Source organism: Anabrus simplex, chromosome 13 (assembly GCF_040414725.1).
Source record: "Anabrus simplex isolate iqAnaSimp1 chromosome 13, ASM4041472v1, whole genome shotgun sequence".
Classification (NCBI taxonomy): Eukaryota; Metazoa; Arthropoda; class Insecta; order Orthoptera; family Tettigoniidae; genus Anabrus; species Anabrus simplex.
The window spans coordinates 36,413,502-36,440,145 of record NC_090277.1 but is presented as its reverse complement, the minus strand read 5'-3'; the positions used below and the strand labels follow the sequence as shown (position 1 = coordinate 36,440,145).

Genomic DNA, 26,644 nt, shown 5'->3' with positions numbered 1-26,644 from the left:
CTGCTTATAAAACTATAATTTATACACATCAGCCTCGTGTTGTTAGGAACTGGCACGTAAACGTACTTCTGTAGGACTAAACTCTGGCACATCGGCGTCTCCAGATACCATAAAATACTTATTGGGACGTAAAGTCAACATCTTTATTTGCCCAACCCCTGTCCCGTTTTTGTCTGAGGTTGGGTATAGTTGAGATGAACATGTTGTGGCACGAATTTATGACTGGAAACCCTTCCTGACATCAAATTCATCAGAGGAGTTAATAAGATGAAATGAATGATGTGATATATGATAGTAGGAAGGGAGAGGTTGAAGCCCGGTGCCGGCACATAGCCTACTCCTGTCAAATATCACCAAGGGGTCTGCTAATGGCTTCACATCTTTATCCGATGGACGAATTGCCATCAACAGCGCCATATGCCCTCACTCCTTATGAGCTCTGTGGAGAGTCCTGGAATTTAATCCAGGCTTTTGGCGCACAATCGAGTGATTAGAAGTTCTGCACCTCAACCTCCCCAGCCTGTGTCTCAACATCCTGATGGTTTTTTTTCTGCCAACGGGACTAGAATCGGCTTGCCACGGTGTCAGACCATTTACACTTCAATGCCTTAACGAACATGGCAAAATGGCATGCTACGCAAAAAAACATTATTACTAAATATTTTAACTGGAAGAATTGTAGTTGACCCGGGAGTTGAAAACCAAATCTACAAACTCAGGGTCAGATCCACACAGCTAGTGACTCTAATCAGAAATATAGAGTTTATTCCTGTAAACTTGTGCGAGGAGATTTGATTATACGGCAGAACATAGGCTTCATAATGTTTCTCATATAGGAGTTGGTGTAAGCTTCATTGCTGTGTTCAACAAGGAAGCTAACAGCTACTGGAAATATAGTCTGATATTGAAGGAAAGAACTTGAGAGATTTCGTAGGACTGAATAAAATGAACCCTCGCTTGCGTCCTCCTGGTTGTTAGAATACAGAGCTGCCATTGCATGATTCATACGGTCACTTTGCTGTTACAGTGTAACCAGTTCCTACGTAGGCGAATAGGTAGTGTATGTGACTATGTGCTGTCCAGAAGGCAATTCCAAACATGGGGTTTCCTTCTGTCTGAGGGTTTTAAGTCTTGTTTTGAATCAGTTGGTAGTAGCTGTTAAGGTTTTCCTTTACAACAATAATTATTGTAATTTCAGTTATTTACATATTTGGGTAAATGGCTGCTTGAAAACAGGAGGCCTGATATTGTTGCTGACCAGAAGAGCTTTACTCTAGTCGTGATGTCCGAATAGAATAGGCATTCCTAGTTCAAAAATGCATCAATAGTGTTGAAAGGAAAATACAAGGGCAAATCAAAGTGTAAGTTACATTTCCAATTATTTCTCATTAAAATAATAATAATAATGATAATCATCATAATAAATCATATAATAACCACTGAAGTCAATCTTTATTCTTACCAATGTGTATAATAAGTTTTACTACTCAGAACATTCAAGGATAAGAGTCAATTCTCCCTTGATATATACCTCTGATTATCAATTAAATTATTCAAAGTCATTTTTCAAAACAACCATTACCTCACTGTGTAAAATATAAAAGAAATCCTCTCTATAAATGTTACAATTTATATTATGACATATCCAGCGATTACTAAACTGCCTGAATGAAAATTTGGTTAATTAGCGTAAAGTCTCCACACTTTAAATAAACTGAATTTACAACTTATGTAATTTATTGTTGTTGTTGCCAGGGTCACATAATTGAATCTAAGATATTACTTCATGTTTTTTTTCAAGTCCATTCCTAATTTTTACTCAAAAGAACTAGGGATGATAACTCTCCCACTTAAGAAAACTTGTGAAGAAAATAAACTAATATTTACAAATGGAGTCACAGTCAAATGAATGTCCTATTAGCTAAAATCAAATAAGAATCACACTGCTGAAAATTAATGGCATCCTACCACTAGTCTATATTCAGCTATACATTAGTAAGTCCTACTGTCCTTGATACTATGTGGCGGTAACTATCAACACCTGGTTTTATATCACGCAGTTGTGCGTAGTTAATTATCTGTCATTTAATTAGCCTAATTACTTGGTCATAAATTTTCCAGGTAAAATCTAGTAGTCTGTTGATATGTAATATTTGGTAATTTATATTATAAATCGCCGATAAGCTGAAAATTTTATCCCGTTTCTTTTAAAATGTAGCAATGGCGAATTCTCATTGGCTGGGAGGTATTCGTTACTCACTTATCTGGAATGGTCCAGCACAAATTGAGGAGTTTCTGGTAGACGTTCTCGCATCTTCTATGTTACTTCAACTAGTGTTCCCTTGCTGGCCTTAATGGAAGCTCCCAGTGTTATTGCGTAATACCCCTACTCCTTCTCTGATATCAGCAACGGGTGTTGGTTGCTTGCGTTGCAGAGGTAATACATTTTGTAGTGAAAACAAAACATGACTTGTAACCAAACTCGAAATGCTTGGTCAACGTTATTGGTTTTAGAAATATACTGCAGTTTATAATTTAATCAATTGTATGGGCAATTCAGATGTGATATAGAACCAAGTTAACATTATTTACCAAACAGGCTCGATCTGATGGGCGCAATACATCTTCATTATAGTCCTGCTCCATGGCTAAATGGTTCGCGTTCTGGCCTCTGCTCATAGGAGACCCGGGTTCGATTCCCGGCAGGGTCGGGAATTTTAACCATAATAGCTTAATTTCGCTGGCACGGGGGCTGGGTGTATGTGTCGTCTTCATCATCATTTCATCCTCATCATGACGAGCAGGTCCCCTACGGGAGTCAAATCAAAAGACCTGCATCTGGCGAGCCGAACTTGTCCTCGGACACTCCTGGCACTAAAAGCCATACGCCATTTTTCATTTAATCGTAATTATAGCATTGAGTCTGCAAGCCTGTGTGAATTTTCTAAGCACCTGCACTTTCCTCTATTCGGAGCTACATAACAGGCCTTGTTTAGTTCTATACCTCTATGGCGTATGCATATATATCACGCATTTCGAGTATGCATGGACGTGAAAATTATTTAAAGGTCGTTTGAGGCCCGATGGAATTGTACACGATTCCTAAGAAGCGGTTTCTTACTAGTAGAATTTTGGCGACCGCTCGGCGGTGATTATCAGACTGAGTGTTCCATCTGAACTGCGTTCTCCTGCCATCTGTGAGTGCTCCGTGAACTACAGTCTCGCACGGAGAATTATCGATTGAGCACGACAGTAGATGTGCGGTTGTTTTTTGTTTTTCTAGTTGTTTGTGATCGATGATGGTAACCACTGGGAATCTGGTCGCAAATACTTGATTCTAAAAGAAACTCAATCAATAAGGAGAAAAGACGGGCGAGATGAGGCGGATTTTCGACCCTGGTTAAGTTTGTGGCCTACCGGCCACAAATTCTGGTTGGACTTACGGTTTGTTTAAACATCTTATATTTACTTCAGAGAAATTGTAAGTACCCTGCATGATAAAATCTGCACGAAAAGCCTTTCCTATTGTACCCAATGCATTTCTTGGACGTGTTCCAAAATGGCGCCTGCGGATGGTAGAGACCACCCAAGACACAACAATATATAGCAAGATATCGACGTTTAAGCATATTAGAAGGCCATGACTGATTCGGAACTACGATGTTACGAAGGCAATGTGCTACAGAGTAGAATCGACTGTTTTTTTTAATAAGAAGAGTCGAAGGGATTATTAGAAAAACTGACATGAAAATTTAATCTCGCAAGGACAAGAGGTGATTGATAGTGCTCTGAAGAATTGAGAAGATTGAACAATTTCTAACGCGGCTATTAAGCTGAAGCGACATTAATATCGAAGAGAAGAGCATATTAATATATAAAATACAGTGAGGAGGATAAGAACCCGGCGAATTTTGAAAACTTCGTTCAGATATATATGCTGATCATCTGAAAGCATAAGATCTGGTGATACACGAGAGCAGAAACCGGAACTGCAACTGGAGAAAATAATAGCGGAGATGTTATAAATAGAGAAACAATCATTCCCAAAATCAAATAAGCTAACTCCGTATATTTCAAAGAGACGAAGCGATTTACCATATACGCAGACCTCAAGAATTAAGAAATTATTCTACAGAAGAAAGCTAGAATATATAGATATCAACCGAAATTTTAAGATATCAGAAATACAAAATGAATATGTATTTTCCAGAAATATTCGATATTGTCTACAGTACTTCTGAGGAAATGATGGCTTACTAAACCGGCATGGACCAACCTGGAGAGAGATGTCATCCTGGCAGTTAAGACAACCCGACACGAGAGATGGAGGTCACGCTACCAGAGCCACTTGAGATGAAGGATCCGACCAGTCGTCGAACCATGACCTAAGATCCAGCCATGGAGCAGACGAAGAGGAGCAACTAAGGCCCGGGATGTCGAATGACGAGCTAAGTGGTAGTAATAAATAGAATAGTTCTTTATTTAACGTATTCATGGTATGTGCTGTAGAACTGAATAGCCCAAGCATGAAATAATTAAGTGTGCAAATGATATAAGGAAGTGAAGTGCGATATTTTTAAGATGATATTAATATATTAAGTCAATGTGGAATTAAGACGATATCACATGATATACTGGATAAGTATTATGATATAATTTCAATCAATGAGTGAGCATACGATTGAAAAGTGACATAGTAAAACAGCTGATTTCAAAGAGTGCCAGTTAGTTTAAAAGATCTATGAATGACATAGTGCTATCCAAACCTAGATTACGTCATAGTAGGACGCGTATTTGGAAGTGTTTAATTAAGGTCAACATATTATTTGCTGTATGGTAATGTATGAAGAATAGATACCGTATGTGGGGTTATGTGTCGTATTTACGATAAGTTGAGTATTAAAAAAGGAATTCTGCGTGAAATGAACGTGATGTCTCAATGTATTAGATGATTATTGGAGGTTATATGCATTATATATGAATGTTAAGTGAGTTGAATATGAGTTGAAATGAAGGTTATTGAGGATGATATGGAAGTGTTTGTTATGATTTAATTGAAATGTTGCGCAAAATGGTAAGTAATGAGACATGTGTGAAATGAACAATACGAAATATATAGATGGAAACAAAGCAATTACTGAAAGGAAACATACCCCAGGGAAAACTTATAGCAAGGTATGGATGGTTCAGTTATATGTATTTAGCTGAGTATTCAGAGTGATTTGGCACTAGTAATAACTGGTAATGGATAGATTTAAGTGTGTTGTGTCGTATTCTCCATGAATATGGATCGTGTAAAAGTCAAGATTATTATATAACCAGAGTGATAATCAGGGCCGTATTCTCCTTGAATGCAAGGCATTCATTGCATGCGTTATGATAACACAAAGAACTGTCTGCTGTACGATTTTAGGTTGTTTCAAGTCAAATATTAACGATTTCATCTCTCAGAAGTTCAAAAGTCCGCGCAACTGTACTAGTTCCGTTGCTTGACTACGTGTGGTGCTGGTGTAGTCTCGCCGTCTACTCCACTCTAGGAAGGAAGAGACAGCAAATGGAGGAGTTACGGATGTAAGGCATTCAATCTTAAAATTGCATTCAGTGGCAGACGTAGTTCTGAAACCCTCCGAACGATGTCGCTGCAATTGAAACTTGGTCAGAATTTGTCATCCCATACCCGTGCTACCCTCTGCCATCTGTTAGCAACTTGGAGAAAGTCGGCATGTGTACAGCGAACGGGACTCGCAGATTACCCCGCAGCGAGAACCCAACGTGACGAAACTGACCAATGCAACTGGGGTGACTTACCTCCCGTGCTTGAGTTGTGGCTAACTAGTGAGTTAGTTCATTGTGTGTTTTGCTGATTAGTGACTTCATTCTGTGTGTGCTGTTCCTGTGCTATTCGTCGTTTTCGGTGTTTTATTATATTTTGCGCACATGTGGTATTAACGATGGATGAGTCTAAAACGGATATAATTGTAAATCAGTTTGAAAAAGCCATTTACTGCCCGTTCTTTTGATGAAAAGATTCAAATAATTAAAGCCTTGAAATTTCTTCTTCTTCTTCTTCTTCTTCTTAATCTGCTTATCCTCCAGAGTTGGCTTTTCCCTCGGACTCAGCGAGGGATCCCTCCTCTACCGCCTCAAGGGTAGTGTACTGCAGCTTCAGACTCTGGGTCGGGGGATACAACTGGGGAGGATGACCAGTACCTCGCCCAGCCTGCCTCACCGGCTATGCTGAACAGGGGCCTTGCGGGGGATGGGAAGGGATAGACAAGGAAGAGGGAAGGAAGCGGCCGTGGCCTGAAGTTAGGTACCACCTCGGTATTTGCCTGGAGGAGAAGTGGGAAACCACGGAAAACAATTTCGAGGATGGCTGAGGTGGGAATCGAACCCAACTCTACTCAGTTGACCTCCCGAGGCTGAGTGGACCCCATTCCAGCCCTCGTACCACTTTTCAAATTTCTTGGCAGAGCTGGGAATCGAACCCGGGCCTCCGGGGGTGGCAGCTAATCACACTAACCACTACACCACAGAGGCGGACCCTCGAAAATTTAAAAACAGAAAACAACAATTGTGTACGCACGTTCAATCCAGAAACTTACAGTAAAACTCTTTGGCTCGAGTTCGCCTACATGTATTTAGGGTGAGTAGAATTGAAATTTACTTAATACATTGTGTTAACTGCATGGTTACTAGTTGCATGCCTCAGTGGAGATTCTAGGATACGCCACTAGTGATAATATAATATTGAGATATCATACGGCAGGTACTTGCACACATGTTTATATGGCAGAAGCTTATCGGCTATGTGCACATTGAACTGTGTTACGTTAAATAGGAAATTATATAGCTAGAATAGGGAAATAATATGACATATATATATGAAATATCTTCTATATAAATAAAATCGTAACGACCGCGTGTCTGTACATTGATTATTTTGGCGAAATTTCCGTATAGTTATCCGTTTCAGGTGTAATAATGACCATCTGCATCATTTTTAGCTTTGGTGTCTGTTTGTCTGTTTGTTTGTCTGTCCTTCTATAACTTGAAAACTACTGGATATATTTCCACCAAACTTCATATTTAGAATCCACCAGTCCTTGGGCAGGTTTTAGCGCAAATATCGTTTCTAAATCCCTGAACTGAGTGGGGATTTTTACGAAACCGAAACCGTGATTAAAACTACCATGAACTTTACACTGAATAAAACACATTAGATTTCCTGCGATTGCGCCCTTAACCGCATGGCCAACTTGCCCGGTAACTGCAAAATGACCTTGATAATGTTGTGAGATGGATAGTAGGCAATGGTATGATGATAAACGTGGTCAAATGTCAGGTTATGAGTTTCACAAATAGGAAAAATCCTCTCAGTTTTAATTACTGTGTTGATGGGGTGAAAAACCGTCTGGAGATCATTGTAAATACCTACGTATCAATATACAGAAAGATATTCATTGGGATAATCATATAAGTATGATTGTAAGTAAAGGGTAACGATCTCTGCACATGGTTATGAGGGTATTTACGGGTTGTAGTAAGGATGTAAAAGAGGGGGGCCATATAAGTCTCTGGTAAGATCCAAACTACAGTGTGGTTCCAGTGTATCAGACGCTCACCAGGATTACTTGATTCAAGAACTGGAAAAATTCCAAAGAAAAGCAGCTCGATTTTATCTGGGCGATTTCCAACAAAAGAGTAGCGTTACAAAAATGTTGCAAAGATTGGGCTGGGAGGACTTGGGAGAAAGGAGACGAGCTGCTCGACTAAGTGGTATTCTCCGAGCTGTCAGTGGAGAGATGGCATGGGAGGACATCAGTAGTTTGAGTGGTGTCTTTAAAAATAGGAAGGATCACAATATGAAGATAAAGTTGGAATTCAAAAGGACAAATTGGGGAAAATATTTGTTTATAGGAAGGGAACTTAGGGATTGGAATAAATTACCAATTGAGATATTCAATTAATTTCCAGTTTCTTTGCAATCATTTAAGAAAAGGCTACGAAAACAACAGATTGACCATCTGCCACCTGTGCAACAGCCCTAAATGCAGATCAGGAGTGAGTGAGTGAGTGAGTGCTAGATTCAATTTCCTATTATATCCCATTAATTTCTCCTTCCACAGCCATTTCTAACTGTATTTCTTTTTTAACCTGAACCTCCTTCTTAGTCTCTTTATTCCTCGGTTATAATATAGTCGGTCTTTACCATTCTTTACCACCTCTAAAGGCACAAACCTGTTTTCACATTCTTTAACAGTTGCTATAAACCCATCCCAGAATCTGTTTACATTTTTATTTACCATTTTCCACCAATCCAGTTACTTTTTATATCTTTCTCTTGCCTCTTGTATCTGCCATATTGTACTGCCTAATAGTCCTAATTTTAAAACTTTCCTTTGTATCATATTTATTTTTAACTACAACAAAATCAGCTTCATGACCACAAATACCATATCTTACTTAGGTTCAACTATAGATCTTATCAGGTTATACCAGGACCACATTCAGATTATCTCACTCACTCACTCACTCACTCACTCAAGCATAATTGGCAGTCAGAAAAATTTTAGTCAAAAATGGAAGGGTTTAAATAGGTACTCGAAGACAGAAACAGATTCCAAGAGGGACATTCCGGAAATCATGAATGAACAAGGGGAGAGTGTTGGCAAGGATCTTCAAAAGGCTAAAATATTCAGTCAGCAGTATATAAAGATTGTTGGTTACAAGAATAATGTTCGGATGGAGAAGGTGACTAACACTAAAGTAGTATTAAAATTTACCTATGATAACAATGACATTTACAGTGAGACAAAAAGTTGGAAACTAGAAAAGGAGCTGGAATTGATAAAGCTTTGAGGGATATACGAAAAACAGTGGGTTGGGATATAGTACCATACCTGAAGTACTGTAGGTGTACTTATTTGAATATTGTTTGCATGAAGGAGCTATACCAAATGAACAGAGATTTGCTATAGTAACAGCTGAGTATAACGGAAAAGGTGATAGACATGAAACTGAAAATTACAGGCCAGTCAGTTTGACACCCATTGCATGTAAGCTTTGGTTCTGATTATATCAGACATGTTTGCAAAAATTATAACTGGTTCGATAGAAGGCAGTTTGGGTTTAGGAAAGGTTGTTACACTGAAGCTCAAATTGTAGGATTCCAGCAAGGTATAGAAGATATCCTGGACTCAGGAGGTCAAATGGACTGTATCGAGTTTTACCTATCTAAGTCATTTCATAGGGTGGATTATGGAAGACTACTGGCAAAAATGAGTGCGATTGGATTAGACAAAATAGTGACTGAATGGGTAGCCATATTTCTAGGAAATAGATCTCAGAGAATTAAAGTAGGTGAACCTTTATTTGACCCTGTAATAAACAAGAGGTTCTCAAGGCAGTAGTATTGGACCTTTGTGTTTTCTTATACCGTATATACAAGTGATATGAGTAAAGAAGTTGAATTAGAGAGAAGGCTTTTCGTGGATGATGTTATTCTCTGTATAAAACAATAAGGTACCGGTACAAGTTTGTGAGCAACTGTAAAATGACCTTGATATTGTTGTGAGAAGGGCAATATGCAATGATATGATGAGAAACGGGGTTAAAAGTCAGGTTGTGAGTTTCATAAACAGGAAATGTCCTCTCAGTTTTAATTATTATTTGATGGGGTGAACGTTCCTTATGGGGTTCATTGTAAGTACCTAGGTGTTAATGTAAGGAATGATCACCATTTGGGGACCGTAATCACATAAATATAACAGCACATGCTTAAGAGGGCATTTAGGGGTTGTAGTAAGGATGTAAAGGAGAGAGCAAATAAGTGTCTGGTAAGACCCCAAATAGAGTATGGTTCCAGTGTATGGGACCCTCACCAGGATTACTTGCTTCAAGAACAGGAAAAAACAAAAACAAAAACAAAAAACAAAGAAAAGCAGCGTGATTTGTTCTGGGCGATTTCCGATAAAAGGGTAGCATTACAAAAATGTTGAAAAATATGGGCTGGGAAGACCTGGGAGAGAGGAGATGAGCTACTGGACTAAGTGGTATGTTCCTAGCTGTCAGTGTATAGATGGCGTCGATTGACATCAGTAGACAAATAAGTTTGATTGGTGTCTTTAAAGGTACGAAAGATCAAAATATGAAGATAAAGCTGGAATTCATGAGGACAAATTGGGCGAAATATTCGTTTATACATGTAAAGATTGTTTTTGTTTTGCACGGCATGTGTTACTTTTCAATAGTTAAAAATTGTAATAACGTATCAAGTCACCAACAGAGATGTTCAAAAAATTTCCAATATCTTTGCAATCATTTAAGAAAGGCTAGGAAAACAACGGATATCGAATCTGCCCCCAGGGCGACTACACTAAATGCAGATCAGTAGTGATTGATTGAGGTGTGATGACGCATGTTTAATGAGGTCAGAGAGCTGTGATTATTATTATTATTATTATTATTATATGTCCGTAATTTTTCGACCAAGTGCGAAATTATTCAATACATCTGCAGTGAAACGGCGTTAATGACAGAACACGACTGCGATTTCAGCGACAAAATTTGGCTTGGTTTTATCTTGCTCCTGTAAAGTTTTTGTATAATGTAGTAGGCCTACGTTATGACGTACTTCCTCCGAGAAACTAGGTCTTGGCGAATGCGTCCGACATACACCGTGACCGTGAATTTAAACAGTTGTTTATTATACTTCAGGTAACCTAGAATACATTGGAAGTATTTCTTCACACTTGTCAATCGGTAAGCTGAAAATAAATACACGTTCGGTAATTATAGTGCAATAAATGTTCGAACACTGTTAGCAGTGCGATGTTTTATAGGTTTCATTTGTGTAAATAATTCAGCGCTTTTCCCCCAAAACTAACAGTACAGATCTTTTATCTCAAGCGAAATGTTGCATGCATTACCATAAGTCTGTTTCTCCTTGTGTAGAATATTTATTTCCGTTGGTTAACTTGTCGTTACACATTGTTTATGCTGTGATTTATACTCCTGTTATGCTTTACTTCCGTACTCAAATATCTGTTTTCTTTACTATTGCCCAGTTTCATACTGGGTTTTGTTACTGCTTTAAGCGATTAGTAACGAGGGTGTTTTGTATGGCCCAAGCGTACCGTAATAGTTTTAAATTTCCAAGTAAGATAACTACCTATATCCGGTTTGGTTTCGAAGTGGTAGCCTTGTTGTTTAATGTTGAGTTTTTTTTGTACGTATCGCCACACTTCAAGCATTTTTACTCCCCCCATTTTGTTTATTATCTATGGTTCGTTTCATTACGGAAATATGGTGATTATTTTTACTTTTTCTGCAACCTTTCACTGTAAACCCCTAACCCCCGCTACCATTTGGAGGAATTTTGATTTAACTCAAAATGTCGGCGTATTACATGATATAGTGCGTTACATTTCCACGGTTGTGTAGTTGTCTTTTTAGCGATAGATTTACACGCTAGTGCTGAATCGGTCGACTTTGGTTATCTTCGAGATTCGTATTGGCAACCTTTGAAACACAAACTAAGAATCGCTTCGCTGTGCGACATCTGGCGTACACCTTACGTACTCGTACTGTTGTTGTTTACACAGCAAAGCCAAACTATAGAATTCATGCTAGGAACAAGTTTCGCATCGAGAAATGTTATATAGTATTATATATTGTGTGTGTGACACAGTTGTTGGCGTTTGATAATACCGGTTTAGAAAATTCATATCGATCGATCATATTATCGATTCAATTCAGATTTCATTTCCATTCATTTGGCAGTATTACCGGAAACCGCAGTGCTCCCTCCTTACTCCTCAACCCAGTACAAAAATCTATCACTAAAACGTGCGCGTACAATATATAGCCTAACACGTTAGCTGCTATGCAGATTGCACATCCCCAAAAACTGAAAATGAAAAATTATATAAAACTTATTATATGTTGTCAAAAATCCAAACATATGCCTATAAGGACGATACATGTCTAAATTAAAACTTCTGGAGACGTCTAAGTCTGTGGGTCGGATCGTTGCCTACGAGATATACAAGGCCGGGACATAGCCACTAATTTGTCACTGAAAAAGCGGCCCGACCGTTCTCACGGTTTGGCCGCTAGATGTCAGGTTTCCGTTCTGTTCTTGGCGGACTTTAACATTGTGATATGCGGAGTAATTGTGATGCTGTATTGATTATGTGCAATTTATTGTTAATATGGTTTCTGTCGGTGAGTGTCTGTGAGTTTGAGAAGAAGATGCACTGTTGTGTACCTCTCTGTATTTCGAATGACACTAAAAAGGCATGAAAATTGACGTTCCGTAGTTTCCCTTCTGAGTGCCGTTTAAGGGAGAAATGGAAGCAAACTATTTCTAGGCAAGGTGATATAGTAAGATCTCTTTAGCAAATATTCTCATATAACATGTTTCAGTGTAGGCCTACTCATATCAATTAAACTTCCTTCTGTTTTCATTTTGTATCCTGTTTACAAACAGGAAAATGTCAAACGCAGGAAGCGTCCAGCTCCCAAAAATGATGTATTGCCATCAAAACTTAGTAAAAGTTCCGATTCAGATAACGATGTACATTCCATATCTTAATACGTCACCGACAAACGGAAAAGGAGTACAAGTCTTGTTTCTATATCAAGGAAAGTCTATGAGTATCTCTGTTAAATCTAAAAAAATATACAGATGAGAAAATTAAATACCAGATTACAGAAAACAATCTGTAAATTGAGAAGTAGGATACGGGTAGTGAAATCAGGAAAAATGTTTTACGGTATCTGAACTTGACCAAAAAGCAAACCAAATTGAAAAGCATGTTAAAATTGTTCATTTTGGAGCTTTATTCCTGTTAGAACGAATGTAATTTTCTTCTTTCTTCATCCGTTTACCCTCCAGGGTCGGTTTTTCCCTCGGACTCGGCAAAGGATCCCACCTCTACCGCCTCGAGGGTACCTAGTGTCCTGGAGCATCAGACTTTGGGTCAGGGGATAAAGCTGGGAAGGATAACCAGTACCTCGCCCAGGCAGCCTCACCTGCTATGGTGAACAGGAGCCTTGAGGAGGGATGGGAAGATTGGACAGGCAGGGAAGAGGGAAGGAAGCGGCCGTGGCCTTAAGTTAGTTACTATCATGGCATTTGCCCGGAGGAGAAGTGGGAACCATGGAAAACCACTTCGAGGATGGCTTAGGTGGGGTTCGAACCCACCTCTACTCAGTTGACCTTCCGAGGCTGAGTGGACCCCGTTCCAGCCCTCGTACCACTTTTCAAATTTTGTGGCAGGGCCGTCATTCGAACCCGGACCTCTGGGGGTGACAGCTAATCACACTAACCACTACACCACAGAGGTGAACACAAATTTAATTTTACTGGAAGAAAAAAGAGAAATACGATGAAACGACGCATAATTTTTGCGTCCTCTCTCATAGGAAAGCACTTACCAGTTACAGATTTCTGTGATCCTTGCACTTCCTAACTCTATGGTATCAGAAGACGCTAAAAAATTACATAGGATTTTCTAATGGCGAAATTGTTGGACGTAGATCGTGATCGGTAGGTCTATCTTGTGACATGACGTGGGAATATTGTGTGCTAAATCAGCTGTCATATTGTTGGACGTAGATCGTGATAGGTAGGTCTATCTTGTGACATGACGTTCACCAAACAGCGGCTTCAATACGAATGTAAAAACATCAGATGTGCGGAGGAAAATATTGCTTCGCTGATAATTGGTAAAAGGGCGATTAAACCCAAAGTTATTTATGACTGCAATCTTGATCCGCTTATCAGATACACTGAGGCACAGTTAAAGGAATCGATAAGAAGTGACAAAACTCGCTGTCAGATTTCACTGCTTCTTTCGTGAATTACCTATTTTGTTTAAGCATATTATAAGAATTACGTTGTAAAAAATAAGTCAAACAATTGCTCTTGGTCTATCTTTGATCTCTTATCTGTTTGCTGCCTTTCTGAAATTAATAGTTTTAATGAATTTTTATAGTTTTTCATATTCGAACGTGTTGCAATGAGCGGGCGAGACAGAACAGTAAAGAGAACTCTAGCGGCACTTGTCGGAAGTATCTCGAGGTCGAGTCTAGTGTGCTGTATTTCCCGGCCTTGTGTATCTCGTAGGCAACGGTCGGATTCAGCCCCTCAGCACGTGCGCTACACCACTCTTCACTATTCTGTTGAAAATCTTATGTTATAATGAAATATAATATAATAATTACTCTTTATGACATGTTGTAAATTGGAAGATTGTAAAAACCACATTTAACTTTATTAATGTTGTTTTTCGCTATGTACAATAATTTACAGGTCCACCCACCATCGACTGTTTGGTCCACTTAAATGTCTTTGTGGTACTTGTCAAAACAACCAACCGGGCAAAGCCCCAGCAAATCTGGACAGCCAGAACAGACAAATGTTGATTGTTTTTTTACTTCCAGCTTTATAGCAGACCCCGCACTTTTTGCATTTGGTTCCTCCTTTGGAGTCTCACTCATCATTTTTGTCGTAGGACAGATAACCTAATTATGATGAAACCTTCAATAATTGTATTTTGAAGTTTTACGATGAGTCAAAAGCATTATGTTAATATATTTATGTTTCGTGTCCCTGGACATATAACGTACAAATGTTTTGTTCACGAGGAATAAAAATGTTAAGCCAGTGGTGTTTGGAAAAGAACAGATATTGTCGAGACTAGGATAATTTTCGTAGTGACAATAAAGTTGTTTAGAAATACGTAAACATGTTCTCGGGTGATATTTTTATTTCGTAAAATAAAAAATCGCATATAGAAAACGACATTTTTCACCTACCGATGCAATTTGTTCTTTCTCAGAGGAGTGCACACTAGCTCTGCTTGATGGGGTGGCAGCAGTGATTCCACTATTTGTAGGTAAGTCATATAGAACCATTTTCGGATTTCCAAGCCTGGTATTATGCATAATGTATAAGTGAAAAGCATTTTCTTTCCTACTTTTAAAGATGCCACTCAAACTTATTCCTCTACTAATGTCATTCCATACCATCTCTGCACTGAGAGATCAGAACATACCACTTCAATACAAAGTATGTTACAGGTGTTATTTTTAATATCCATCTATTCAATAAAAAGGGATCTAGTAAATTAAAAATCTCGGAGAAGAACCACCAGCATAATTCAGCAAGAGCAACTACTGAACTACTACATTCTAAATCTACTGTAAGATGTGTCATAAAATTCTATACTTTCTCATCAAATTTCACCAAATTGTTTGCCTCTTACCAATTTGATTCATTATCTCACCATTTTTGATAAATTCCACCATTCTCTCCTTCAGCATTCTACTGTAACACCACATTGAGGTAGTTAATATCCATTATGTGAATTGTCCAGTTTTTAATCTTGCATGATACCGGTACACTTATCAAATTTGCATGTTTTTTTTTTTTTTCCCTTTAATCACGTTAAGTTCTCTGTATGTGGTAGATTAACTAAGTATTCTGCTCAATTTTGCCAAATAAAGGAAGTCTTTCCCTCAATTTGCCCAGGAAATGCACAACCAGTAATCCACTAGATAACTTGCCACCACGGTTCCAGATCGATCTATTGGGTTATATGAGTAACACTGAGATGCATTTTGTGAGACATATCTCAAAGGAGGATTAAGACTGAAGTCACTGGTGAGATAGATCTTGCTATGTAGATGAATAAAGTTTGTTGTCCGCTAACAAGATGTGTCTCCTTCCGCCTCATGTATATCTCTCACACTCTCAACTGACACCACAGTTGTGTGAACATCTTCTGATCCTGCTTGATCGTTTGCAACTTTTCTATTTCACTGAAGTGGCAATGAAGGAACAATTGCTGAGGTTTTGTTTTGTTTGATTATGATAATACAAATGTATGGTCTGAACTTCTAAATATGTACTTCAGAGAGAATTCCACACTGAGTCGTATATGCCACAAACATTGTGAACTTTTAAATGCTGAGTTGGCAGGGGGATAAATAAAAAAAGAAAGGTAATAAATATGAAAATTGTGAATAGAGCCCTAATTTTGTGCTTTCAAAATATCCTTGCATCCTATAAAAAAGTGTGACTATTGAAACAATAACTATGGTGCTATAGCCCTGTTTGGTCTTGGCCTATCAAGTGACTGCTGCCCAGCCCTAAACCTTCAGGTTATGAGGAGATACGTGTTCAGCACGAGAAAATCTTCAGTCATTATTCTTTAGACCGTGGCATTATCTTGCCTTTAGATAGCTCGTCATTTGTTCTCATGTACGCTGAGTGGACTTTGAACCAGCCCTTACATTCAGATAAAAAATCTTTGACCTGACCAGTAATCAAACCCGAGTCTCCAGTTTAGTGGTAGACTTGCTACGGCTAGACTGCAGCACTGCCATGACTTGAAACCATGAAAAAGCTTATTTGCTTTTTGTAAGCAGGGAACTGGTGGAGTAAAACGGTGTTTTGAAATTGACGAGCAGGCTGCCTATATGGTGCCAATTTAAATATCTTAAAACGGTAGCTAAATTATTATCATCATCAATTTTCTTCTGCGGGACGTATGAGGTATTTAAAGGGGAATCCTGGGGCTTTCAAGGTGGGGTTGCTACCAATTGCAATTCAATACAGAACAATACAGAACAACATTAAGTTTATAGCTTATGATTACAGATTTGTCTTACTCCTGTAAGTACATGAACTGGGAATTTGTTTGAAAATCAATTCTCACTGCAGCACAACTGTCAACATACAGTAAATAGCTTTGATTTCTTTTAATAATCTACCCTTATTCACATTGTCTGCCAGTATGCTGAACATTTATCCAATGGTATTCTGTTACTTGCCTCCTTAAAGAACATAAATATTACTGTCTGTTCTTCTTGTAGCCTTTTTCATACTAAAACACACTTAAAATCTGAAACTGATAGTACTCTGTGCTCTGTAGCCATACTCGTTTTCATCCATCATACTGTCAACTACTGATTGCATCCTTCATTCCAAAATGCTGATGATGACATTGCCTGGTGTAATGATTAGTTTGATACCTCGGTAGTTTTTATAAGGCTTCCTGTTCCCTTACTTATAAATAGGCACAGTTACTGTTTTTTTCCAGTCAGAAGATGAATTGTTAACACTCCATGCTAATCTTATTACTCTATGAAATTATTTAATCTCTGACTTCCCACTATATTTCACCATTTCAGGTTTGATTTCTTCTATTCCTGCAGCTTTATGTCTATGGTGTTTATTTACCATCCTTTCTACATCCTCAAACACAATAGTCCTCTCCCCAGAAGATTTCTTACTGGAACCAGCAACTATTTGTGTCACTTTGTTTCATTCATCTATGCAAAAATACTTTTCTTCATCAGTCTTTGTTTGGAACCATTTCTAATATCCCTCCTTTTTAAGTTTACCAGCTGCTCTCACTTCATCACTCCACCACCATCTTCACTTTTTCCCATTTTTACATTCACTTGTTCCTAGGCACTCTCTTCCTATTTCTACTACAATATCCCTGTATGCCACCTGTATACTTTCTATATCCTTAACCTGCTTACTATCTGTTCTTGCTAATCATGTCTCTGTTCTTCTGTCTAATTTCCTCATCATGGAGATTTTCTACACTTATTTAGCTGCAGACAGATTTCACTTTCAGCATCCTAGACCTAGAGGTACTTAGTTCACTGGGAATCAGATAGTGGTCCTTATCATCAAAAATTCCCCAGTAATCCTGTACATTCTGAATGTATTTCCTGAATTCTAAGTTGGTTATGGTATATTCTGTTATGGATCTGGTGCCTCTACATTTCTATGTGCACCAACCAGCACAGATGTCCAGCAGAATGCTTCCCCTTCCTATTAGCTTCAATATCTTCCCCACATTGAAGAGTTTTGCTATAATAATAGTAGAAAACCAGAGCTCAACTTTTATACTCATATTATGAAGACCTTTCTTAACACACAAGCATTCATACTATGAAAATGGATAACAGCTGTCACAAAGGGAAAAATTAGAAACCTCTGGATTGTGATGTTACCTAAATATGTTGAAATTCATATAGGTAGTTCAGGTAGCAAATAAGTAGATTGTGAATAAGATTGAGAAGAGAGGAAAGGTTTGGTCAAAGTTGTCCTTAGGTTCATATTCGTGGGATGCATGTTGAGAAACCCAGAAATCATTTGGCTAATTTCAAAGGTAAGCATATATGGTAGGAATTTGGTATCAGTCAGGAAATGGTACTGATATTAATAGATGGAGGATGTAATAGTTCTCTAGAAGTGGGTAGGTGAGCACAGGATAGTGCATATTAAAGATGTGTATTAAACTAGTCTACAGACCTGCAGGTTAGTGTAGGATATAGTGACATGGAGATCTGTATCAATCTAGCCTACAGACCTAGGTGGGCCACTGATAGTGTAGTGGCATTGTCACTGTCTTCTCACCAAGGTGCCCATGGTTCAGTCCCATCTGCTGCATGTGGGATGTTTGGCATGAAAGCCTTGTCTCTGTGATTTGATTTCTGTGGAAGTGTGAGCTGTGTGGCTGTGATAAAAGTGTTGACAATAATGGAGAACTGCACACTTGCTTGGTTACTTGGTTGCTCTATAAATGATGGCCCTGATAATAATATATTTTCTGTACCTTTTTTTTCAGTAAAAGACATAACAGACATCTGTTGCTGTGTGAAATGGACCAGAAAATAGAGATCAGAGAGGAACCTGTCTGGCATGAAGGCACAGTAAGTAGATCGTTCGTAAGTTTCATTCCTGATTACATTATAGTAATCATAATTATGATATTCCAAAAGATTTTCAGATCTATAACTTATGAAATATAACATATGGAATAATGTTTTTTGCATAACAATGGGCATAAACTCTCCAAATTTTCAAAGCTACTTCAGATTTCATAGCACGAGATCTAGGTAGTAGTCTGGTAGGTATGCTGTACATTATAGATGTAAATAGTCATAATGTGTGTGATGATGGCGTGCTGGATGTCATTAATTATTACTGGAAATGGTGGGTAGTGTTTGATATTAGAACCTTGGATTTATGATTTTTCCCTGTGCATAGTAAGTATGAAGGTTGATTACTTGACACTAATTATTTTCAGTGTAAATTAACTGAACAGGCCCTATGATTTAGAACATGAGTGCCCTCATCTTACCTACAGGGCCCTGGTAATATTCCCAGTGGCTTTGAGATATAATTACCTGAAACTAAGAGCTGATTCAATGCCATGGACATCTTGTTCTTTGTTTGGTAAAATTACTGACAGTGACGTTACAAATTTTTGATAGTAACTGTTCACGCTCTTTTTGCCTAAAATCATGAGACTGGAGGAATGAATCCCCTATTGCATTATTGATCATTCTATATTATCTTTTTTGGAACCAGCTGATGTACTGCTACTTTCCTCACTGGCTGCGGGTTATATTGGTGTGTTCATGGGGAGTTGTCGAATTATTGATATTTGCTCACCTTTAACTCTTGATTTACTAAATTTTAAAATTGGTTGTCCCGATTATTTATATTATGGGACTGTGTTGTCATGGAAAGAAATTTTTGTTGTGGTTTTTTCAAGTTTTTAGCTGTTTTTGTACAATCTCTCATGTTGTACCCCCATGTACTTCCACTCTATTTTCTCCTGTTTTTTGATATCAATAAAGTATTTATAAATTGGTTTACTTCATGATTTGAAAGTTTGCACTGGCAGCTGGAAGATCTACAGCCATCTTCAAGGTCAGAGCTACAATAAGCTAACTCTGAACAATTCTGTTGAGTTTTTGTGATTTATTTTAATGAAAAACAATCAAAACGTTGGGCAGCTGACGAAGTCACTGTAAAACAAAGTTTAGAGAGATGTATGGGAGGAGGATGATGATTATTTCTACTCTTCTAGTTGATCAACCTAAGGCTTGCTCAGGAAGATCATAGCTAGTTGGCAATGATGTTGGTACTCCTGGATGGAGGAGTTGGAGTAATTTTTGAAAGTAGTTTCTTTGCAATGTTAAGTACCCAGTAGTGTTTTTTACAGAATGCCTTAAACATGTCATCGCAATACAAAAACTTATGAAACCTTGAAGGATATACAAACACCACCAGGTCGTACTCAGTCCAATCCAGCACCCTGAGAGTTACTCATCCATGTTGAAGTACAACTTCTATTCATTGGTATGATTGAAATCACCTTGTTGGAACATTGAAATTATGAGTATGCTCCTTTGAAACAAGTTGTTAAATGAAATGGAATTTGATGAGGAGATATCTGTATGGAGGGTTGTGTCCTTTCAGTCTGGACAATTTTGACATACATTTTGTCCTAGACAATTTCTTTTCTCAAGATCCAGTCGTGCTCGATGTGATAACCACGGGCTTGGACCCTGAGTCTCAGGAAAAAGAAACTCTTTTGTAGTTAAAGGAAAGGTTTGATCAAAAATGTTACTTTTGGGCATTTATACATCATATATCTGTGTTCTTAACTACAAACTGTGGAAATCATATTATGTACTGTTTTCAACTTATACCATTTTTATATCAAGGAATATGTCTTTTTTGAGAAGGATCTTTGTAGAGGCAGATAATGTATAACAAAATAACAATTTTGAATGTCTGTTAACACTAGGTTTACCGTGGCGGTCAAAATGACCGTTTTTAGTTTTGTTTTCTCTATCACTCTCGTTATACGGTTAGAACATACAAACTCTTCGGTGGCTTTTATTGATATTAAGTGTACTTTTTGGCATATAGCTTCAAAATCCCGTAACTCCTTTCTAGTTAGCGCTAAGAGGTCGTATACCTACTTTTACCGGACGGTCATTTTGACTGGTATTGCAGTAGCTACCCGATCAGACTTTTGTGGCATTCATTTACAATGGGATATCATTCTAACAAGCTGTTACAGTGTACTTTATTACCGTAGTATCGAATAGAACTTGTTGTTGTGCTGCAATGCGACAACTGTTGGCTCTTTTCGAATCGAACAATGATACAAGTACCCCGACAGGAAATTATAGTCAGTATTTGTTCAGTAATGAAAGGTGTGCAGTCGTAAAGAGCAGTCAATTGTCGTGTTCACTCGTTACAAACATTCAAACTAGGTTTCCCGAATGTTTGTAATTACCCCCCCCACAAAAAAAAACCAAACCCCATGGCACTACAGCCCTTGAAGGGCCTTGGCCTACCAAGCGACCGCTGCTCAGCCCGAAGGCCTGCAGATTACGAGGGGTCGTGTGGTCAGCACGACGAATCCTCTCGGCCGTTATTCTTGGCATTCTAGACCGGGGCCGCCATCTCACAGTCAGATAGACCCTCAATTCTAATCACGTAGGCTGAGTGGACCTCGAACCAGCCCTCAGGTACAGGTAAAAATCCCTGACCTGGCCGGGAATCGAACCCGGGGCCTCCGGGTAAGAGGCAGGCATGCTACCCCTACACCACGGGGCCGGCTTTGTAATTACCCCAGAGAAACATATTTTTGCGTAGTCTGCAAATGGATGCCAAAATTCTGAAGCATAAGCATATAATTTCCCCATCACAATCATGCAATGAATCTTGGACTGATTTACACCTCGATAATTGGAAAGACGTGTATAACTTGACAAACAGAAATAGTTCGGATAGTGATTCTAGTTGCTTCGAGCCTGTAGAATTTCCATGTGAACATGAAATCACACAGCAGCCTTCTACCTCAAAGGTTAGGGAACTATCCAGCAAATGGCGACGCACGCACACTATCAAAGCAGCTTATGACAAAGGTGAGCCTATTTGAAGTTAGTCATTTTGTATTTACGTAATTCTGTGCACAGTGTAAGTAAGTTTGGCATTATATTTTGCAGGTGAAGAAACACTAAGGAAGATAATGAATTTACTGGCAAGGAGCATGATATCAACTACAGAAGGCCGAACATACACTGTGGTAAGTCAACATATGGGCGTGGTCAGCATATGACTGTCAGCGAGGAGGAAGTCGCTTTGGATGGAACAGTGCAGACTCTTGTTGATATACAAAGCCTGTCAGGCCATCGAGGACCATAAAATGTACTGAGGGAAGTCCGAGGTCCCACAGGACATGCAAAACGCTACATTGAAGGAACTTGTTCTGCTACAGCTTGTCATCTTTTTATTGATGAATCCGAGCTGCACCACATCGAATGATATAATGAGGTTGGAGCCTGCAAAGTTCTGAACAATCCTGAACGGACACTTTCTTTGGAACAATTGGACGCTGCCATTGGTATTTTATACGAACGCGGAACTTATGGAGCTGACACGAACGTTCTCAATCTGTGGTCACAGAAGTGGGGTCCTGAAATTTTATCCCGAACTGTGGCACGAAACCATTTCCTGGATATCATGAGGTTTCTTGTATTTGATGGAAAATCTACCAGCAGGGACCATTTGAAAATTGATAGATTGGCACTTGTATCTGTTGTGCGGGACAAATTTATATCTAATTTTACTATTTGCTTCAGACCAAGTGAGAACATTACCGCGGATGAACAACTCTTTCCAACGAAAGCTAGATGCCCATTTATGCAGTATATGGCCAATAAACCAGAAAAGTTTGGTATGAAATTTAGGCTGGCTGTCATTGTGGAAGCCAAGTGTGTTGTAAACGGTTTTCCCTATCTTGGAAAAGATGAAACGCCACCCACCGATCGGACCCTAAGTGAACACGAATTATTGCGTCTTGATGAGTTTTTTTACCAATCAGTGAAGAAGTGTGCAATGGGAACAAGACAATTGAAAGGTATGCAAACTGTAGAAAACTGGTCTGTGGTTAAGTTCACTTCAAATGTGACCAAGCAAAGTGTGTGTGTACAGTGTGGCAAATAAGTTGAAAAGCAGAAAGTGACATTCATGTAGATATATATATATATATATATATATATAATGTAAGCTAAAGTGTGTAAGAATAACATTCTGCCTTACTAGTGTACTTATTTGTTTATTTATTCATAATAGTGTATACAAATCATGCATGATAATAATTAAATTATGGTCTATGATTTTTTATACTCAATTCGAACCTTTTTCTGGCACGAATATCCTCAGGAAACGAATACGAGCCACTGTCGGCCAAAATGACTGCTTCGGTAAAAGTAGGTAGAAAGAGTGTTTGGTAAACCTAGTGTTAAGCAGTAACACATTATTGCTAAGAAATATGCCCAATCAACATTTCTTTTGTAGTTATTCATTGTCCTGTTCATCAGCTTCTGCCGTTGGCCAAGTGTGGCACTCCTCATAGAAATGTATATACTGGTCTGGATATACTTCACAAGATTTGAAAGATCACTTATCTAGCTGGCCTTAATAGGCACCTGAAAGAAATAATAATAATAATAATAATAATAATAATAATAATAATAATAATAATAATAATGTATTACTAGAAAAGACAAAAAAGCTAAAAAGAAAAGGTGCTACATACATAAATTTCCATCGTAAGCTTTGCTTGAAGGAAGCATTAGTTTTGTGGTCTTTTTGAGTTTGAAGGTCGAACTCAAAGGTGTCCTGTTCATTCTTTGGTTTACCTTTCTCTCATCCTCTGAAGACTGCGTCATACATCTTTTTCTGCAACTATAATCAGGGCCAGTTTTGTTGGCTTCTACCCATAATCCTTTCAAGGTTACAAACTCCTCACCCCTGCATCTGGCATTTTTTTCCCATTTCCATAGCATGTTTGTCTTTATTTACTTTAACGTTCTTTTAGCATGGTTATGCATAATCACTATCTGATTCGGAAATCATCAGGCACTCACTGTAACAGATTAAGTGTGAAAATACAAAATTATGAGTGCGGCTCATAACATGCTTAACAGTTTATTAACATTATTGTCAACAATCCACTCACTGAAAATTCTTGCTCACTCTAAACACTGCCCACTGCATTGGAATGTGTACCATTCTCACCGCAATAGGTAGGGCTTTTCATCAGGAATAAAACGGCTATCTCGGTTAAATTTTTGATTTTTTAAAAATAAATTCATTTTTGCACTCACCAATTCAATTAATAAGAGGCCTGGGCCTTCGCTTGAAGTGAAGTGTTGAAATGTGTGGAGATAGATTTGATACAGCCACCCTCAGAATGGAATGTTGATATTCATCACTGATCTGGGAACATAACTTCATTTTGGAAAATGTTTGTTCACAAATGCAAGTATTTGCTAATGCGCACAAGAATTTTCACACAGATTTTAGGAAAGCTGGAAATGTTTTATTATTAAGTGCTCTGTAACAATTAATATGATTTCCTTCCATGAACTTGACCCTTAAGTGTGAACAACATTTAAGTTCAATTAATTAGATCTGTAGTTGCACAGGTGCATTACCAACATCATCTGCAAGTGGATTTTTGAAGAAATCAATTTTTTCCTCATTCACAGAAAGATCTTTATATCTGGTTTCAAACTCAGTATTCAGTTGGCCATTCAACTTAATAAACTGATCATATGGCACTGAACTGTTTGAGTTCACTTCTTGAAGCTCAGTACAGATGAAAAGTGTGGGAATGTGCCCTACTCTAATTGCTGACAAAACAATAATTTCAGTCATTTTGGAACACTAACCCGTAACTATGCACTTCATTTAAAGGCACGCATAAAATCTGTTGAGTATTGCTAAATCCCTCATTCAGATTTTGACCTCAAATTCAGTCACTTCTTTCTGTTTCATGTTCATAAATGTGTTTATTTCCCCACAAAAATGAAAGAAGCCTTTAAATATATTACCAAGACTAAGCCAGTGTACCTCGTTATGATAAATCATATCACCGTAATCATAATCAATTTCTGACAGAAATGACTGGAACTCCCGGTTATTGAGTCCATGTGATTGAATGTAATTAATTGTAGATGTCACTGTGTTCATCACATGTTGTAAATTTAATATTTTTCCACATAGCCATTGATGAATAATGCAGTGTAATTCAAGAGGCATATCAGTATTTCTGTTAGTGAATTCGTTTCTTATTCTTCCAATATATCCGGTTGTTTTACTACTAATATTACTTGCTCCATCTGTTGTTATAGCTGCCAGTCCATCCCATCCTAAATTGAGATCCTTCAATGTTTCACTCAGTTGGAGAAACAAATCCTTGCCTGTTATAATTCCGTGGATGCTTCCTAAAGATGCCAGCTCCTCAGTTATTTCACACGCTTTGTCAATCCCACAAATAAAAATTAAAAGCTGTGCTGTATCACAAACATCATTACTTTTTTATCCAAAGACAATGAAAATCACTCAAATGGTTTAGATATTTTGCATAGTTGTGAGCGCAAGTTAGCCCCAAGTTTTTCTGTCATTCTCGTCATTTTACTCGATGGTAAGCTGCCCGAATTTATCAGTTGTTTCTTCAGGACACATTTCTTCTATTACAGAAAGTATAAAGTTCATCATAACCTCCCTATCAGAAAATGGTTTCTCATTTGCGGCCAATGAATGTGCAACTATATAGTTTGCAAAGACTGCAGGTATACTTTCCTCGATCTGTTTGTGAACAACTGTTTTTGAGAGGTGAGAATTTTCATTAAATTTGATATCTTTTCATTGTGTAATACCCCATCGTATTTATTATATATGGCTTCGTGCTTCAAATCATAATGCAGTCTGATTTTGTATTCTGTACAAACAGAGGTATTTTCCTTGCATATCAGACATATTACTTTCTCACTATTCTCAGTACAAAAATAGTTGTCAGTCCATTTTTCTTTAAAAGCACACCACTCACAATCCACTTTCCTATGTTTGGAAAGGGACAGTTTTGTTCACAAATAAATCATTAAAACTACTTTGAATAACAGCAGTTTGTAAAAATGCTAGTTCACAGTAAATTAGTAAACCACAATGAACCTCTCAAAGCACTTTCCGGGTACAAACTGGCCATTTCCTGTGGATGTCTCAAGATAACTGTACCTATTTAATCCCCCGTGGAATGCAGGAGGCCTTTCATCCTCCAGGCAAGTCAGCAGCTGTAATTCCAAGAAATGAAGAAATGAAGTTTAACTCTTACCTGTGTTTAAAATGGGAATAATTATGCATCTTAGAATTATTCTACAACCCAGTATAAGGAACCTCATTTCATGAAAAAACTATGAATAATTCAGAGATATTTCTTATTGATTTATCCCCTATCACTGTAAATTACAATAAAGTTTTTATGATGTAGTTTTTCCACTATCTACAAAAAACAAGTTATAAAAACTCAGCCAGGGCCACATAAAATGCCTTCGCGGCCAAGTCTGGCTGTACGTTGAGCACCCCTGGACTAAATCATAACCTTGAATTCAAGATATCTGTTAGGAGTTTGTGGGTATTCCATAGATTGTTTGATGATAGGGACCACTATCTGATCTGTAGTGAGTTAAGTTTCTCTACAATGAGAATAAGGAAAGTGAAGCTGTTGATAAATAAGGCTATGAAATCTCCAGGATGGGTATATTTGTCAGACAGCCATGGATATGATTAGTAAAAAGTTCCATTCGGTGGTCAGTAAGAGAATGAGAGGCTTACTGAGATGATGTAGTAGAAACACCAAGGGAATGTTCAGGAACTACTGTGTGAGAAAATGGCAAAAAACGAACACCTTGGTGGATTGATAAAGTGAGGCGGTTAGTAAACATAAATGAAGGCATA

The 26,644-nt window shown here is 38.1% G+C and overlaps 1 protein-coding gene across 3 annotated transcripts in view; it reads left to right on the top strand.

Annotated features, from left to right (window-relative positions):
- Positions 1-26,644, top strand: part of LOC136884632 (gastrula zinc finger protein XlCGF57.1) — a 131,524-nt gene that overhangs the window by 65,629 nt on the left and 39,251 nt on the right. The window contains exons 1-2 of one of the 3 annotated variants that reach the window (XM_068229981.1): positions 191-1,361; positions 18,660-18,744. In XM_068229981.1, coding sequence (XP_068086082.1) covers positions 18,694-18,744 — 51 coding nt within the window. In that variant the 5' untranslated portion in view covers positions 191-1,361; positions 18,660-18,693. Of the gene's footprint in view, positions 1-190; positions 1,362-10,645; positions 10,765-18,659; positions 18,745-26,644 lie in introns of those variants that run through there. The other 2 variants (XM_068229980.1, XM_068229979.1) reach the window with 2 other exon arrangements.